We start from the raw sequence: 19,492 nt of genomic DNA, 5'->3' as shown, positions 1-19,492 counted from the left end.
GTGCGAAACCCGTAAATCAACAATAAAGAAGTTCATGAGACAAGAGACAAAGTGCGAAATAATCTTTCATCAGTTCAAAGCCTCTAATTAACAACAAAACCTCACATCCTCCCAAAAACAGAATAATACTCAACAACCCACAAGCATAATTTAAAGATTATCGGAGAAAACATGAAGATCACCCACAATTATCCCGTTTATACGTAAAACACCCGTAAACTAACAGCATAAACCCAAGATACCGGCGATACGAGGTCAATCCACAATTCATCGACGCAAAACACTAGATCCGTAAGAAAAAAGCACCCAACATAATCAAAACAGAGCCTCACACCACAATTTTCCCATATAAAACATTAGATCAGGGAAGAAAGCATCAATTCTACCAGGAAACCCTTCGTGCGTAAACAATTAACTCAAACAAACGGTGAATAAACGTAGAATTCCCCGATTCATGATTTATGCCCGTCGCCACCTTTCCCCATGCACCAAAAACATAAATCAACGCACATCACAGCAAATTATCAGTATATTAAACCAGAAGACGCAATTAACCGATTGAAAACAGCTGGGTGTCCGAATTATCGGCTCGATTGGTGCCAGCGCCCGCAGATCCGATTGGAATCTCAGATCTGCGTACGCCGGCGACCGTGATCTCACGTCCTAGCCCAGTAACTTTCCCACAGACGGCGCCAGTTGGTGTTTAACGAAACCAACACCTAAACTACGGAATGAAAGGCGTAAACTATACCTAGCAAAGTTGATCGGAAAGGATGAAGTAACAATCGGAGAATCGAGCACGAGAGCAAAATATAACTGTAGTATTCAAGAGCAAATGATAGCGTAAAAAATGTAATACACGAGCACGAGGCCTATTTATAGATTACAATTGAGGGTAAAAAGGTAAAACCGATGCTAGTGCATGCGTTTGACGTGATTGAAGGGTATATCAGGAATTTCATCTTCACGCGGGAAAATCCTCCGCGTCTTTGGCGATCCTTCTGAAAGAGGCGATCTCTCTGGCACGAATGACTTCTCTGGCATGAAGGACTTCTCTGACGTGGATGACTTCTCTGGCGTGGAGGACTTCTCTGACACGGATGACTTCTCTGGCATGAAGGACTTCTCTGACGTGGATGACTTCTCTGGCGTGGAGGACTTCTCTGACGATGGTGACTTCTCTGAGGGGGATGACTTCTCTGATGATGGTGACTTCTCTGATGGGGATGACTTCTCTGATGATGGTGACTTCTTTGGTGAGTGTATCTCTTCTGCCATATTCGTCCCGCCAGTGGGGTCGATTCCTCTGATTTGTATTCTTTCCCTTCTCTGCACATATTACTCCTCATCAGTTGATTTTGTATTTAACAACATCAAAAATTGTATCTTCTCTATAACTAGCACACGCACTCGTGCGATGCACAATCAGTATGGAAACTGAACGATATTTTAAATAAATAAATAAATATGCATATTAAATATATATAATTTAAATATAAATAAATATAAATATAAATCTAAATAAAAAAATTGAAATTATCCACGACATACTTTCAATAAAAAATATGAATTCGAAAGTATATAAATTGTTAATTTTGTATTTTCAATTACCAATTAATTGATTTTCATTGATAATTAAAAGAAATTATAAAAGAGAAAGGAGAGATAAAAGATGAGAGAGAGAAAAAATTGCAACTTTAATTGTTAATAATTTATTCGTTTTAAATTTATTTTTTATAATTTTTATATCAAATTAAAGATCTTTTTGTTATCTTTAATTTAACATTCATGTTGAATATCTTTTTATTAATCAAAGTTGACGATTATTATAAAAGAATCAAAATTAAAAAAAAAAAATGGGTAAAGAGAAATTTTGATGGGAAAAAGTAGCTATTATACTGCTCTTTTATATAATATATAGATGAGTAATACAATATAAAAGAGAAAGTTGTTATTTAAAATAATAATATTATTAATAAAATGTTTAACGACCGTTTATATCGTCGTTGATTAGCGCTGAAAAAATGGTTGTAAATTAACGACCGCAGAAATAATTGTTATTAATAATCAACAACAAAAATTGTCATTAGTATTAAATTATTAATGGCCAAAATTATGATTGTTAATAATTATTTATAGTAAGACATATTGTGCCCTTTTTGATTTCCGGAGTGACAATAATGTTGTTGAGAGAAGAGAGGGAGGACGCCGGAGAGTGGAGAGTGGTGAGGAGGAGAAGGGTAGGTCCAACCCGTCCCGAGCGTTTTCCGGTGAGGCACCTAAATAATCCTAACCCTAGGTTTAACCCCAAGCCCCAGAATGTTGGTTCTCGATTCGAAAAAAGGATCGTTGAGGATGGAGTTACCTTCTTCTTCAATAACTTCCCTGAAGGAACTTGGTTAGAAACACTGGAAAGAAGTTTCAGTTCGATCGGGAAAGTGATTGATATCTTCTATCCCAAGAAAAAAGATATCAAAGGAAAATCCTTTGGTTTTGTGCGTTTCGAAAAGAACACAGATAGGGAAGCTCTTTTGAAAGACTTGAACAACATCTGGTTTGGAAGTTACAAATTGAGAGCTTTTATCCCTAGATTTGAAAGACCTTCCTTGGATGTTCCAGAAGTTGAGAGATCCAATGCCGAAAGGAAAGACAGAGGCATGAACGAGAGAAAAGAGACGGAAGGTAAGAGGAGTTTCCCTCTTAGAGTACCAGCTAACAAAAGAGAAGAGGGCAAAACCTTTGCGGCGGTTCTTGGAGGGGGACCCAGGTTTGAAGCCGAACCCCCTGCAGATGAAATTCTCGGCTTTCAACCAGATGAAGAGGAGCTGGATTGGCTGAAGAAATCTTGTACGGGTTATGTCAAAGCGGAATTCGTCTGGGAAGATTTCGAAGTAGAGATCAAAAGCGAATGTTCTGGTCTTCTCAAAATCTCTTCTTTGGGAGGTAACCTCGTCCTTCTACAAAGTTTGAATCAAGTACCTGTGAAGGACATTTTATTGGAGCTAGATGAATGGACTAAATTCTGGTTCGAATGGACTCGGCCATGGACGTACGTCGACGTGAGCACACAAAGGGTGGTCTGGACTAAATGGTTTGGAGTTCCACTTCACGCATGGAACTCGAGGTTTTTTAATCTCGTAGGAGCTCGGATGGGTATGGTCTTGAAGATACATGAAAAAACCAAAGCCAGAGATCGTCTTGATATTGCATGGATTCAATTATCAACAGGACTGGAATGGGTTAACAGATATATTGATTGCAAAATCGCCGGTGCTCATTTTAAAATCAGAATTGAGGAGACGGGAGATCCACCAGATGGAGAAAATTCCAATTTACCAGGGGAGTCCTCGGAATCAGAGTTCGATAGTTTGATGGAGGACGACGTTGACGGCGAACCTATTTTTCCGGCGAATGCCCAGATCGGCGGGGACTTGATTTCTCAAGAAAATTTGTGCTCCAGTTCGAAGTCAATCCAACAGCCGGACGTTCCCTCGATCTCAGCAAAAGGCGCAGACATTTCCACAACCCCCGAAAAGGTTTGCATGCGGGAAGCTGTATCACAATCATTAGGGACCAAGGTTCTAGAAACGGTCCTCTCAGATTTCGAGAAATCAAGGACCCCACCAGAGAGTACGAGGAGGTCTGAAGACGTGTTTATTGGTCAGCGGGAAGAAAACAACTTAACCTCACAAGATCCAAACGTCTGCTTTCCAAGCCCAAAAGAAAAAAATGGGCCCAATGTTCTGTCAAAGGACCGAGTGAATGTGGATCAGAATTCTCCTGGGCTTTTGAAAGAAAATAGGCCTTGGGAGCAAAATCAAAATGGATCGCAACTGCATCAACAAGGCTCTTCTTCTTGCGTGAAAGAAGACAAGAGGCCCAATGTAGATTTCGGAAGAGATTGTGTTAGGTTGCCAAGAGGAAGTAAACCCCTTCAGAAAAAGAAAAAAGGAACAGAGGCTTCAATTAAATTGGGGATCCACCGCTTCTTATCTCATAAGAACAAGAAATACAACTCCAAATCACAAGGAAACCAAGGAACGCAAGTTTTGGCGACTGCAGCCATGAATCCAAACGAGGAGCCTGCTGAGGAAAGATCCCAGGATTTATCCCGGGGAGTTCAAATGACGGAGGAAACGAGGCCGAAGGTTCTACATCGTGATCTTGTGGAAGGTCATAAGATTTGGGATTTCGGAAAAACAATTGGGCTGCATAGTAATCTTGAAGATTCAGAGATTGCCATTCACTTGATGGAAAAGGAAGGTAAAGAGAGAAACGAGGAGCAGCCGAACCCGATTAATCAATGAAGATGGTTTCCTACAACATTAGAGGGCTGGGGAGCAAGATCAAGAAGAGAGAGTTACGGGAGCTTTTACAAAAACAGAAGATTGATTTTTGTTTTATACAAGAAACTAAGATGGAGAACTTCAGCAATTGTGATCTTAAAGGGATCTGGGGGTCAGATTGTTTTGACTTTGCGAGGCGGCAAGCAGAAGGGAGATCAGGGGGTATTCTCTCTATTTGGAACCCAGCGCTGTTCTCCAAATCCAGCCATTGGGACCTCCCGGGAGCTTTGATCGTAAACGGTAAGTGGATCTCTGAAAATCTCAATGGGTGTTTGATCAATATTTATGCTCCTCAATGTTTTAATGCCCGGGAAACACTTTGGGATAGTCTTGGAGTGGTGGTTAGACAAAATAGAGATTCTTCTATTTGCATTGCAGGGGACTTCAATTCCATTAGATATGAAAGTGAAAGAGTTGGCAGGGGAACCCAGTTCTCGACTAGGGACTTGAATGCCTTTGATAACTTCATTAGGGCTAACGATCTTACTGAAATTCGGTTGCAAGGCAGAAGCTTTACATGGTACCAACCTAATGGACAATGCAAGACGAAGCTCGACCGTTTCCTGGTTAACGAAAAATGGCTGGACCAGTGGCCTCATTCAAAAGTGAGAGGCCTCCAAAGGACAATCTCAGACCATTGCCCGATTCTATTGGAAACAAAGGCAGTTGACTGGGGTCCTAAACCTTTCCGCTTCATCAATGCGTGGACCAGCCACAAAGATTTCGAGAAGGTGGTCCACGATTCTTAGCACAGGAAAGGTTTATCGGGGTGGAGTAGCTACGTTTTTAAAGAAAAAATGAAGAGATTGAAGAACGATCTTAAAAAGTGGAATAAGTCGAGCTTCGGCATGATTGAAGAGAATATCGAATCTCTGAAAGAGGAAATTCAAAAATGGGACGCCATCGATGATACATTAGGGCTGGAGGAGGAAGATATTCTCAAGAGAAATGAAGCCGGGGCCAATTTGTTCACTCACTTGAAGAATAGAGATAGCTTACTTTCTCAAAAATCAAGAAACCGATGGCTTGTCGATGGGGATGTCAATAGTGGCTATTTCCATAGGGTGATCAATGGTAGAAGGATTAAGAATGAAATTTCGGGTCTTCGGGTGAAAGGTCGCTGGATCGAGGAGCCAAATGAGGTTAAAAGACAGGTCAAAGAACACTTTGAGTCACAGTTCAAAGGCAGACATCGAGTCAAGATTCAGCTACCGGAAGATTTTGTGCAAAATAAAATTCCAGACTGCCTTAGAGAATGGCTCGATAGCCCTTTCACAGAAGAGGAGGTTAAAGATGCAGTTTGGAATTGCGAAGGAGGAAAAAGTCCGGGACCCGATGGTTTTAATTTCAATTTCTTGAAGAAATGCTGGGGGATCATTAAAGGAGATCTAATGGAGGTTATGAAAGATTTTTACAGTCACGGGAAATTGGCAAGAGGGTGTAACCCCTCTTTCATCGCCTTGATACCAAAGAAAGAAGGAGCAGAGGAGCTGAAAGACTATCGCCCGATCTCTCTAATCAACTGCCTTTATAAGGTAGTAGCAAAAGTCCTTGCAACCAGAATTAAGCAGGTTATGACGAGTATCATTTCGAAATTCCAAAGTGCTTTTGTTGAAGGTCGTTTTATTCTTGATGGAGTTATCGTTCTCAACGAAATCTTAGCGGGTGCCAAGAGGAGGAAGAAGGGGATTACAATGTTTAAAATCGATTTCGCAAAAGCATACGATTCAGTGGAGTGGGATTTCCTTGATAACATGATGGAAAAGATGAACTTCAGTACGAAGTGGAGAAGCTGGATTTCGGGATGCCTTGAATCGGCCTCAGCAAACGTGTTAGTCAACGGCAGCCCCTCGGGTAACTTTCAACTAGAAAGAGGGCTCAGGCAAGGTGATCCTCTTTCACCTTTCCTCTTTCTTATAGTGGCGGAAGGGTTACACCTGCTTGTGGAAAGAGCTGAACATAAAGGTCTCTTGGAGCCGGTCCCAATCGGAGATGGTGGAATTCGAATTTCTCACTTGCAATACGCCGATGACACTATGTTTGTTGCTACAGAGAAGAAAGAGAATGCTTGGGCTTTTAAGTGTATTCTCAAATTATTTGAATTGTTATCGGGTCTTAAGGTAAATTTTGATAAAAGCATGTTGGTGGGTATTGGCATGGAAGATCCCATTCGCGATGAGATGGCGAAAATCCTGGATTGTCAGGTGGGAAAATCACCAATCAACTACCTCGGTATTAAGATTGGGACGTGTTTTTCCCGAGCAGTTGATTGGGACTACTTGGTGGAAAAAATAAGGAGGAGAATTGGAAAATGTCTCAACCGAAAATGTTCTTTTGCAGGGAGGGTAACTCTTCTCCGATCGGTCCTCACTTCAATCCCGATTTACCAACTTTCCTTTGCGCTTTTAAACAAATGCGTGTTGTCAAAAATTCGAGCTTTATTGTGTAACTTTTTATGGGGGGAGGGCTGGAGAATAGAAAGATTCATTGGGTCCAATGGACCGATCTTTGTAAGGATCTTGGGCAAGGGGGGTTGGGTTTTAAAGACTTGGAGAGGTTCAATAAAGCGCTCATGGCCAAATGGCTATGGCGTTTCCTTACAGAAAGTGAATCCCTTTGGGCTCGGGTTGTGAGAGAATGTGGGGGGGAGATCGAGTGGGATGGCAGCGGTTTCAAACCAAAAAGGTGTGGGGCAATGAGGTCGGGGTGGTGGAAGAAGGTGTTGGAGTTAAGTCGGGGAGAAAATGGGAGATGGTTTAGAGAAAACGTGGTTGTCCGGATTGGGGAAGGTGATGGGTTCTTGTTTTGGCATCAACACTGGGTGGGGGAAAAGAGTCTTAAGGAGTTGTTTCCTAGGCTCTTCAGACTTAGCAATAATCAGGGAGGTCTCATTAAAGATTTGGGAGGATGGGTTGAGGGGAGTTGGGTGTGGAATCTTGAGTGGACTCGTGAACTGAGGGGGAGAGAGCAAGACCAGTTGCTTAATCTTACTTCCTTGATTCATAATTCTTCTTTCAATGCAGGAACACAAGATGGATGGAGCTGGCTGGCCGATCCGATAGGAAAATTCTCGGTTAAATCGGCATATCGAACCCTCTGTCAGTTCACAGATCCAGGAAGAAATACTAGTAAAGCGTCGGAGTTTCTCTTGATTTGGAAAGCACCAGCTCCATTCAAGGCAAAAACCACCGTCTGGAGATTACTTAGAGGAAGAATGGCAACCTGTGATAACTTATTGAGAAGACAAGTCATCACACAAAATTCAGAATCTGATTGCTTGCTCTGTAAGGAGCAGACTGAATCATCCGATCACTTGTTCTTCCGATGCCCAGCAACTTCTGATATTTGGTATGCTCTTCTTCTTTGGCTTGGTAAACAATCTGTCCTTCAACCTAAAGTGAAGGAGCATCTGATTGCATTCACAAACCTTGGGGAAAAATCAGATACTTCTCTTCTATTATGCATCTGGATTTGCTCTGTTTGGTGCATTTGGAAAGAAAGAAACGAATGTAAGTTTAATCAAGGAGTCTGGAAAAAGGAGAAACTGGTGGCGGAAATAAAATCCAGAGTGTGGGGGTGGAAAATGGCGTATGATGTGCAGTCTAATTCCACAGATTTTAGAACTTGGTTTACTAATGTAAAACTGTTAGAGTGATCTTGTTTGTTAGTTGCTTGGAGTAAATTGGCTTGCTGTAGGGAATAGTCTTGGTCTCGGATTGCTCCCTCTGTACTCTGATGTAATGGCTCTTTTAAGGGATTAATGGTACTGCTGGTACCTCACCCTTTGGCAATAATATTTTTCCTCTTTCCTGATCAAAAAAAAAATTATTTATAGTCATATAATTTGACCAATTTCAGTTCAACGACCGAATTAATAGTAGTTACTTTTAGAAAAACAATAGTCAATTTTAGTGATAGAAAAAATGGTTGTTAATTTGAAAAATGACTATGTAAATTGCGACGCCACGGAATGGCCGTTAGACCATTTAACAATCGAGAAATTTTTTCTCGTAATTAGTGACCGTATTTTTGGTCGTTTAGAGAGAGCTTTTTCTAGCAGTGGAATTAATCAAATAAAACCAAATCAATTTTTCAAAAAATTTAAAATTAAAACTGAATAAAATAAATAAATTGTATTTAATATTAAATATATATAAATATATGTATATTATATATATATATACATATATATATATATATATTATAATATACCACTTATATAAATATTGTTGAGTATAGAATTGATCACAACAACGAAAATATAATATAACTCGAGAATTTAACGTGGTTCAATTTTAAAGATCTACGTTTCCGGAGACAAATTCGAGATAATTTAATTTTTGATTTTTTTTAATTTTTCAAAAATCAAATAGAATCTATTTTTTTTATAAAAAAAACAAAAATAAATCGAATCAAATTAAAAAATAAATCATATTTTAATATTTTAATTTAAATTAATTCGATTATTTAGTTTCGATTATTTTGGTCCTCCGTAATTATTAATTATTACAGTCGTTGTTACCTCAGACTGCTCGAATGAACCCTCTTTCAAGACTTTTCAGACATTACGTTCAACGTAATTTCAATTATAGTATTGGGCACGCCCTCCCAACCTCACTATTAATTTATATGGACCACCTCCTCTCGATCATAGGCCTAACACTTTTTTTTTTGAGGTAGAACGAGAAATTATATTAAATCACGAGAAGCAATATCTGTGAGCCAAGCAGGAAAGCTTGACTTCCAGATCATTACACCAGAAGAAGAAGCGGCTAAGTTCGCCAAACAATGTGCCTCCCGATTAGCTTCTCTCCGGGCATGGCAAAAATCAAGGACAATGTGGTGTTTCGCATGAGCGAACACCTCAAAAAGGTCGTCGCAAAGAGAGTCAGTTCCTCCTCGATCCTCATTAACCACGTGCACAGCAAGAAGGGAGTCGGTGATTCGGTGAAGACCAACAACGGACCAAGCTCATTCTCCAAACAAAACCCAATGCCAAGCAACAATGCATGGAGTTCGCCCATCAGCACGGTCTCCGTCCTCCCCACACGGTGAGCAGCCGTTGCCACAATCCTCCCATCCGAATCCCGAACAATAAAGCCAACACCGTAGGCCTCCCCATTCCCATGGATCGAAACATCCGAATCCAACCGGAGCACACCAGCAGGGGGAGGTTTCCAGCGCCGCTCCCCTTCAATGGGCAGCAGCCTACCTTGTGAAAGCATGCTCCCACGAGCCTCATGAAAGGAACTTAAGAAATCCGAGCAAGCTGCTCCCAAATCTAACTCCGAATTTCTTTCTATTTTGTTATATTCTTATCAAATTATCAAATCGAAATTTTTGTGTGAACTACTTAAAAAATATTGGTGAAGACTGATGGGTTGTATTTTACTAAGAGTAATGCTAAACAGCCACATTGTGGCCATCCACAATTTATCTGAATAAAAAATAATTTAATTTATTTAAATTATTTTTTAAAATAAAAATAAGATTTAGTTATTTTATCATATTTTCTATATTGTAATTATATATTTTTAACTTTTTTATTTTTATTAAAAAATAAATTAAAAATAAAAAATGTAAAAAAAATTAAAAAAAAGTACAATGTAGAGAATATAGTAAAATAACTAAATCCTATTTTTATTTTAAAAAATAAATTAAATAAATCAAGATTTTTCTTATTATATTAGTGTGTGGATGGCCACAATGTGGCTGCATAGATTTATTGTTTGTTTAAAAAGACATCTTAAATGTTATAGTACATGATTGTGAAAATTTCACTGCATTAATGAAGCCTAACAAATAAGCTTCTTTATACTTTTAACCGTCGGAAAATAAATAAATTAAAAAATGTTTTAGTGAAAGTTTATACGGATTTCTTTTAAGGAGAAAGTTTATACGGAATTAATTTTTCTTTTTTCACGATAAAATAAATGATGATGCCATGTAAAAAAGACTAATAAGAATGGAATGATGATTCCTGCGTCTATTCCCAAATTCCCAATCCTATGGCTGGTATGATCTTTGTGATGGGAATCGCCATTTCCGATGGGATGCATATTCCCATGCATATGAAATTAGCAATTCCTCTCCTCCCCATCGTATTGTGTATTCTCACGGATATGATATTACTCAAAAATAAAAATTTATTTATTTTAAATTAAATATATATAATTAAATAGAGGTTTTTTATAAAAGAAAAAGTAAAAAAATCCCTTGAGAGCACAAAACGCAGACTAAGGGCACGAAACTCGAAAAGAGATCGTAGTAGTAAAATAATAAAATAATAATATAATAAAATGTAACAAATAATAATTAATAATTATAAAATAATGATAAATAATAATAATAGTAATAATAATAATAATTATTATTATTATTATTATTATTATTATTATTATTATTATTGTGAGATCACTCAAAAATAAAAGTTTATAAAATAAATAATATAATAAAATGTAACAAATAATAATTAATAATTATAAAATAATAATAATACTAATTATTATTATTATTATTATATTATTGTTATTATTATTATTATTGTGAGATTACTCAAAAATAAAATTTTATTTATTTTTAATTAAATAATAATAATTGTAAAAAATAAAATAATTTCAGTAATAATATAATAAAATAAATAATAAATCATAAAATGTAACAAATAATAATTAATAATTATAAAATAATAGTAATAATAATAATTATTATTATTATTATTATTATTATTATTGAGTTAATTTTATTTCATTCCAATTCATTCATTCCTTATAAATATCAACCATGAGAATCCTATATTTCATTCCATTCCATTCCATTCCCATTGTCATTCCATTTCAAAATCCATTTCATTCCGTTCCAATTTCATTCCTGCTTACCAGCCATTACCTAAGGTTTTGGGTTCGAGTCTACAGTCGTGAGATTTTTAAATTTCTTCATTTTTATTTGTGTAATTTATGAAAAAAAAAAAGAAAGAAAGTAGAAGCATATTCGGACCGTTCAAATTTTATTTCAAAAGTCGAGGAGTTGGTAACAGTCAATTTATTAAGTTGGAACATAAATTTCGTAATAATGAGCATCCCTTTCATTTACAACCATGAAATTGAGTCGGTATTCGTAGATTTAAATTAAATTTAATAATGACGTTTGATGTAATGTTTAACGTTTCTTTCATAAATCATAATATTGCATTGTTTGTCCAATTTTGGGAGGAATCTTTGGGTGTTTTTTCTTGAAGAAATTTGGCAATTTGCCTTTTTTTTTTCCAAGAATAAAAGAAAAAGTAGGGATGAACGAAGCATCCAAACATGAAAATGAAAACCTTCTATATCTAGTTGTGCAAATTATTTTTTCACGTGTATAATCTACAGACTACAATTATAGTATAAGAGCTTTGTTGATAAATGGATTGGTAATCATCTCCGTTAAATTTCACAATTTAGTCATTTCTGGGTTTTAATTTTTAAAGTCTAAAAATGTTTAGGATTTCCTTTTTGGTTTCTTGTTTTTTTTGTTCTTTTGTTTTACTTTCCTTGTCCTTCCTTCTTCTTATCCTAGTTTCTTATTTTTCTCTGAAATAAAACATTAGCGGTGAAAAAACATAAGATTTGGTTGGGTGCCTCTGCCTCATATTTAAGAGGGTAAATCTCGATTTTAGCGAATTGCTACATTTGAAGAAAACAAAAAAAGTCATTTAACTCAAGTTATTTCTTTTCGCAAGTGACTTAAAAATATTTTAATTTTTTTTTTGAAGAAAAAATATTTTAATTAAAGTGTACAAATTGCTATTTGATATTGACCCCTAACTATATTTGAATAATCTACCTTGCTATGTCGGTGCGATTCAACTCTCACATCACCGAGTCAATATGGCAAGCTTCAAATCTACATTTTTTTTTTCATTTATTTACTATATTGGCTAAACTCTATATTTTATCAATTTAATAAGTCGAGCTTTACTTGAATGATTTAATGGCGGATTTTGTGAACTTGTAGCTCAATAACAATTAGTGAGTTGGAATTATACAATACTTTCAAAATTTAACACCTTGAATAGCGCTGGTAAACCGGTCGGTTCGAATTTAACCGAATCGATTTACCGGTTAACCGGAACCGATTAAGGGCCATTTCCCTAACCGATAACCGAACCGATTATTGGACCGGTTAACCGATTAACCGGGCCGGTTAATCGGTTAACCGATTAATCCACGATTTCTCAATTTGTCTGAATTTAACCAGTTAATTCGGTTAATTAACCGGTTTTTATTTTAAAAAAATTCAAATTTGTAGAATGTGTTCAATAGGATTTGAACTCTTAACCTTTGAAAGAAAGAATAAGGTCTTATCCACTGCACCAACTCATAACTTATAATAATTTAGAACAAAATTTTTGTTATAGATACTTGAAATATTAATGTATTATTTAAATTAAAATATTAAAATATAAATTAATTAATTTAATGTAAAATAAACCGGTTAATCGGTTTAACCGGTTAACCGACCGGTTTAACCGATTAGTGATGAACACACTAACCGATAACCGAACCGAACCGGTAAAAACCGGTTATCGGATAACCAAAAACCAATTTTTTCGGTTCGGTTACGGTTAAAACCGATTAACCGGAACCGTTTTACCACCCCTATCCTTGAACAATATGTATAGGTTGAATAGAATGAGAATATACTCTATCCTAATAAATAAGATAACTTATAAATCATGTGATCGTTATAGCTATGGTCCAAAACTAAGATTTACTAATATATATATATATATATATATATATATATATATATATATATATATAGGGGGCCGCTCCAATGAGACTCCCTAATTTTAGTGAGATCTAGGGCACGATCTGGTGCGTTTATTTTATCAATCCTATGACTGATATTGTATCTGGAGGGTGATCTTTTTTCGCAGGGTTCGAATCCTGGAGGGAGCAGAATATTTTAAATTTTGTTATTCATCAGTATATACTGCATTGTTCATCAGTATATACGGCCCTATTCATCAGTATATATGTTTTATTTATTACGAATTTTTTAAATTTTATTTTTCAGCAGTATATACATCTTGTTCATTAGATATATGTTTTGTTCATTAGTATTATATTTCTTATTCATTGTACTCATGTTACACGAAAAATAGGGGGTCTCACTGGAGCGCGCCCCTATATATATATATATATATATATATATATATATATAGGCAAAAGTTCTATTGAGAAACCTAAATATTTTGAGAAGTCAAAAGTAATTTTATTCATTGGATTTCAAGCATAGGACAAACATGATCAATCAACCAATGTATGGGTAGAATGAAAATGAAATTAGGAAATAGGGCTCAAAGGGTATAAATGTATTTACTTAGATTATGTAACGGATGCCAACCCTCAAATTACGCAAAGTGTATCTTTTTTTTTTATGGCATTGTTTTCAAATCTTCCATATTACTTCATCATTTTGTATAATTAAATATTATATTATGTTTCTAAGAATGATATGCATATGCACATTTAATAAAGTCTTAACCTTAGTGCTACACATGTTTGAATATTCTCCCCCACATCATTCACGTTATATTCTTTCAAAATTCTGCATATTTTAATGAAGGGCTGATTGATTTATATATATATTTTTTAAAATTGTTAATTAAAAATAACTATTTGGATTGATTAATTACAAAACTCTCTAATAACATAAAGTACCACAAACACAATATACATATATCATAAATAATGGACAAAATAATAATTCAATTATATAATGAACTTATATATTTATCTAATGCATGTATAAGAAACGATAATTAAATCTCTAAATAAAAATCGTTCATTAAAAGTATTTATCATGTTCACCAAAATTATACTGTGAGCTATTCTTATATTCAACATAAAGTTCAAAATAAAATTTTATGAGTTTTTGAATAAAGTTAAAGTTCATTAAAATACATTGAAATTCATTAAAATATCCAAAAAACTATGACACGCTCCTATTAAAATAATATGTTCCAAGCTGCCACAGGTAGACCAAATACACGAGATAAAACAAAAGCATTATCTAAATTATTTGAAAACAAACACTTAAAAAAAATATAACATAAACATCCCAAACATGTCACCTCCCACACCTGGAGAATCCAACAATCAACCCATCAACAATAAGTCACCATCCACACCTGAAGAATCCAAAAATTATAATGTACTTACGACAATAATGATATACAAGCTATACATATACCCAATCTGATTTTCTCAAAACGATCTTGGACCCTGCGTTCGGCACGTTTGAGTCCACCTGCCAAGAAAATTGTTATATATTTACCACAGGAATACAATTGAATATATTTACCACAGGAATATTTATATAAACAAAATAGCTAAATACTTTTTAACGAACAAAATCATAAGTCTGTTGAACACAACCATCTCCTAAACATTACATATCTAGGTATTATCTAAATGAGTAACATCATCATCACATGTCGGTAGATCACTCATGTCATCATTTCGAATATCCTTTCCCCGTTAGATAATTTAACAAACTTGATGAACTAATTATATATATTTTTAATGAACTTATACATAATATATTATGCACATAACATACATATTGAACTTAATAAAAATATATAACATTTGCTTCATGTCAGTCGAAATCGGTTCACCCATCCCACCATCTCCAACAGCAGCATCCATGGATGAAAAGTCATACTTGCAAACATACACACACATCACAAACATACGTGCAAACATACACACGCATCACAAAAACAACAATGAAAACACTTTATATTCATTAACCCTCACTATATAAAATACTGAAAAGAGAATTATGGATTTTACTTAAACCAATGAATTGCATTACATGAATAATAATCAGACAAATATAAGTACATTAATTAAAAACAGCAAAGTGTTCATTAAAATGCAATTCTCATCTGAAATCAAAATTTCTTTTTCCTGATTAATTAGGGATTAATCGTGAAAGTAATTTCATTGTTTGGTATAACAAGAACAGAGGAATCATAGTTCAGCAGATTATATTATAAGTTCGACGTATTGTTTTAAATCATTTAACCCCCTATTTATGTATTATAAGTTCAGAATCTGAAACAAATATGAGTAATTATTGGGTGTTCACTACAGTATTATTTAAATTCAACAAAACATGAGTTATGTTCGACGAAACATATAACCATAGATGCAAAACTAAATAAAAAAGGGGTTATTGCCGGAAAATACATGTAGTTTATCAATTTTCTAGTTCATAACATGACCTTATAATTTGACCAGAAAATACGCCAATTTTCAATTTAATCGCAATTATAACATGACTTTATAGTCTGACAAGAAAATACATCAAATTTCAATTTAATCTCAATTATAACATGACCTAATTTAGATTATTGTTCATCATAGATGTATTAATATTTATTGTAACTTCATATTAAATTGTTATGTATAAAATATTGTTAGTTGATTAATTTATTTTTATAAAAATTAAGTTTGATGATTAATTATTTTATATTAATTGTTTCATAATATATATATATATATATATATCAAGATATATTGATGGTTTAAAAATACATAAAACACACACACACACACACACACATATATATATATATATATATATATATATTTGGGCAAATAGCGCCAAAATCCCTATAGTTTCCCTGAATTCGTATTTTTCCCTTGACCTTTAAAATTCTTGTTAAAATCCTTGACCGTTACTTCTCGTTTTTCCCTTAGTGATGTTTTTCGACCATTAATTAGATGACGTGTCACCAACGTGACACACTTATGCTGAGTAGATTACTTAGAAGCTAAACGACGTCGTTTTGCATCTAACCTAATATCGTCAAAATTTCTGAAGTTTGGCGTGATTCTCGTTTTTCCCTTGACCTTAAAATCTCGCGTGAAGGACAAAGGGAGATTCGGAGGGTTTTTCAGTTTGAGGGAGTACAGACGAAGGACGAGGTCAACGCTCATCGTCGGAGTTACAGCGGCGACGGCCTCGTGCTTGTGTGTCCGTGTGCGTAGGTCCAGATATGTGGGCGTGTTTGATGGAGAGAAGAAGGATTCACTTGAGTAAAGAGAGGAGAGAGGGGTTAGCGAGAGAGAGGAGGTTGGTGGCCTGATCGCGGCGGCCGGAGGAGAAGAGAGGAAAGGGGATCTGTAAAGAGAGGAGAGATGAAGACGAAGGAGAATGTCGGCTGAAGTTCCGGCGGGATGATGAAGACAAAGACATGGATTGGGTGTTTTTTTTTCCAAGAACCCTAATTTGAGAATGAATTCAATTTTGCCCTCAATTTTTCGATTGGATTTCTTTTAATTCCCTAAATAGATACTCCCTCCGTCCACGAAATGAGTACCCATTTGTGGACGGCACGGGTTTTAAGAAATGTATGGAGTGTAGTGTGAATAGTTTAAGGGTCCCACTTTTTGAGTGTATTAATTAAAGAGATGTGTGGGGCACACTTGCCAAAAAGGGAAATGGGTACTCATTTCGTGGACGGACGAAAAAGGAAATATGAGTACTCATTTCGTGGACGGAGGGAGTATAATACTACGTCGTTTCACGTTATAACTTAAACTATGTCGTTTGCTTCGCCGAAAACTTAATCCTACGTGGCTTTCCTACAGCCATGTCAGCATTAGTTAAATTGCTGATCAATTTTATGAGAAAAACGAGAAACGAAATTAAGTTCAAGGATTTTAACAAGAATTTTAAAGGTTAAGGGAAAAATGCGAATTTGGGGAAACTATAGGGATTTTGGCGCTATTTGCCCTATATATTTCTATATTTTCAACACACAAAATGCATATATATATATATATATATATTTGATTTTAATATTCTATTATATTACATATATAATAAGTATTTATCTATTTAAATTATCAAATTATAAAATATTAGGACCAATAAATAATTTAGATACATATGTAATAGGAACTATGTTAAAAATTAAATAATATTATATATTATTTACATATAGATGTATATTCATCAAATATATATCTATATATAGTATATTGTGAGATGAAAAGAAAATTAAAAATATTTAATGTAAAATTTTGATATTATTATACTAAATTAATTATAAAGCCATGTTATAATTACAATTAAATTGAAAATTGGTGTATTTTCTGGTCAAGTTACAAAGTCATGTTATAATTGCGATTAAATTGAAAATTGGTGTATTTTATGGTCAAATTATAAAGTTATGTTATAAACCAGAAAATTGACAAACTACATGTATTTTCCAGCAATAACCCCTAAAAAAAATCTCAGGTGCAGCATACGATATTTAATTAGTGCCTCAAACAAATCATAGTTTCTGACCCAGATTCCAGCATACGAATTTTAATTCATAGGTGCAACATAAAAACTGAAAAAAATACAGAAGTTCAACAAAACATTCATAACGATGGTATCCAAAACTTCCAATTGTATAATCAAAATTAGGTTTGGATTAATCGTTGATCTAATATCATTATATTGTAAAAGAAAAACAGACGAATCATAGTTTCGATGAAAAGACATAAGAAATTTACCTCCCTCACCCCTGCGATCCATAGCTTAATTCATTGAAGGAAAGCTGATGGTGAAACAGAAAAATATTGCAAAGGAGTTCCAAGCGTCACGGAACCCTCAAATTTCTTCCACTGTCGCTTCGAATTCGAAGACTATCGCTGGCGAGAAAAGAGTTTCAGGAGGAACGGAACCCTCAAGTTTCTTCCGCCGCCGCTTCGAGTTCGAAGAATAGCACCGGCGAGAAAGAAGTTTCAGGCGACACGGAGCCCTCAAGTTTCTTCTGCCGTTGGTTCGATCGTCGCCGCCTTTTCTTTTGATTTGAGAGAGTTCTTTGAATCTCAAATTTCTGAACGTGGAAGAGGTAAATACAAATTATTGTAATCAAAGAGAATCATTATGAAAATCGAGAATAATCAGGGATATCTGATATCCCCAAATCTGCGTTGAAAAAAATGGACGAAAATAGCCTTAACGAACAGCAAAACCAATTTCATCCTTTTTTATTAATTTAAATCTTATAGAAACATAATACATCTCGACCATTCGTGTTCAATTAATCAATGGACGAAATTCATTCTTTATTCTAACTATAAAGACGCTTTCTCAATGGAGACAGACCATATATATATATATCTATCTATATATCTATATCTATATCTATATATATATATATATATATATATATGATAGAGTTTTATGGAGACCATCAAAAATTCGAAGAACGAAGACCAAATCATGTGCGTCGATCTTGGTATATCCAAGGGTGATGATTTGATATTTTCGTTAATTGTCATAGATATAGGCAATCAAATCTTTTATTTATGGAGTATTAATTTGATGAAGAGTCTGTTACGTGAATAATGCATCCACATATTATGTTCATTGATATGTTCGTAAAAAAATATATGAACATACTAATTTTCGTTGATATGTTCGTAAAAAATAAATGAACATACTAATGTTCGTCGATATTTTCGTAAAAAAATAAATGAACATACTAATGTTCGTCGATATTTTCGTAGGAAAACAAATGAACATAATAATGTTCACATATTATGTTCATTGACGGATCAGGTCCCAGAACAGGAAGTTTCGGAATTTCCGGGATTTATTCAACGTGATCCCAGATTTCAGTGGATTTAATCAACCAATATTTAATTACATGAAAAATCAAATAAGGAAATTATATGAACCGTTAGATTAAGCAAGATCGACGCACATGATTTGGTCTTTGTTCTCTATGTAGGGGAGTGGTCTCCATAGAAGCTAACCCTATATATATATATATATATATATATATATATATATATATATATATATATATATAGGGAAGGGCTAGAATAAAAACACTCTTAAGTGTATAAAATATAAATGATTTTCAGCCATTAGATCATCAAGATCTACGGTTGATTCGTAACCCTGGTGGATGAATTCGTGGTCCTGGGTTCGAATTCCAAAGGTAGCAAAAAATTATTTTTCACAATTCGTAACCATGTTTGATGAATTCGTAACCCTGTTGGATAAAATTCGTACATTAAAAAACGTTTATATTTATATTTTAAGAAGTGTTTTTACCGTAGCCCTCCCCTATATATATATAT

At 34.7% G+C, this 19,492-nt stretch overlaps 1 protein-coding gene and 1 long non-coding RNA gene across 2 annotated transcripts; one reads left to right on the top strand and one right to left on the bottom strand.

Moving 5' to 3' along the window:
- The first annotated feature begins 4,303 nt into the window (after positions 1-4,303).
- LOC131008911 (uncharacterized) lies at positions 4,304-5,095 on the top strand. Its single transcript, XM_057936026.1, has one exon. It carries the CDS (start codon positions 4,304-4,306, stop codon positions 5,093-5,095), a length of 792 nt encoding a protein of 263 aa, XP_057792009.1.
- A 9,293-nt stretch (positions 5,096-14,388) lies between these two features.
- LOC130986910 (uncharacterized) lies at positions 14,389-18,488 on the bottom strand. Its single transcript, XR_009089476.1, has 2 exons — positions 17,912-18,488; positions 14,389-14,642 (listed from the first exon to the last, which is right to left on the bottom strand). It is a non-coding gene; the product is annotated as an uncharacterized LOC130986910 (long non-coding RNA).
- Between the last annotated feature and the right edge of the window lie 1,004 nt (positions 18,489-19,492).

The sequence above is a fragment of the Salvia miltiorrhiza genome, chromosome 1 (assembly GCF_028751815.1).
Source record: "Salvia miltiorrhiza cultivar Shanhuang (shh) chromosome 1, IMPLAD_Smil_shh, whole genome shotgun sequence".
Classification (NCBI taxonomy): Eukaryota; Viridiplantae; Streptophyta; class Magnoliopsida; order Lamiales; family Lamiaceae; genus Salvia; species Salvia miltiorrhiza.
The sequence above is the reverse complement of the archived record's forward strand: the minus strand, read 5'-3'. Positions and strand labels throughout refer to the sequence as shown.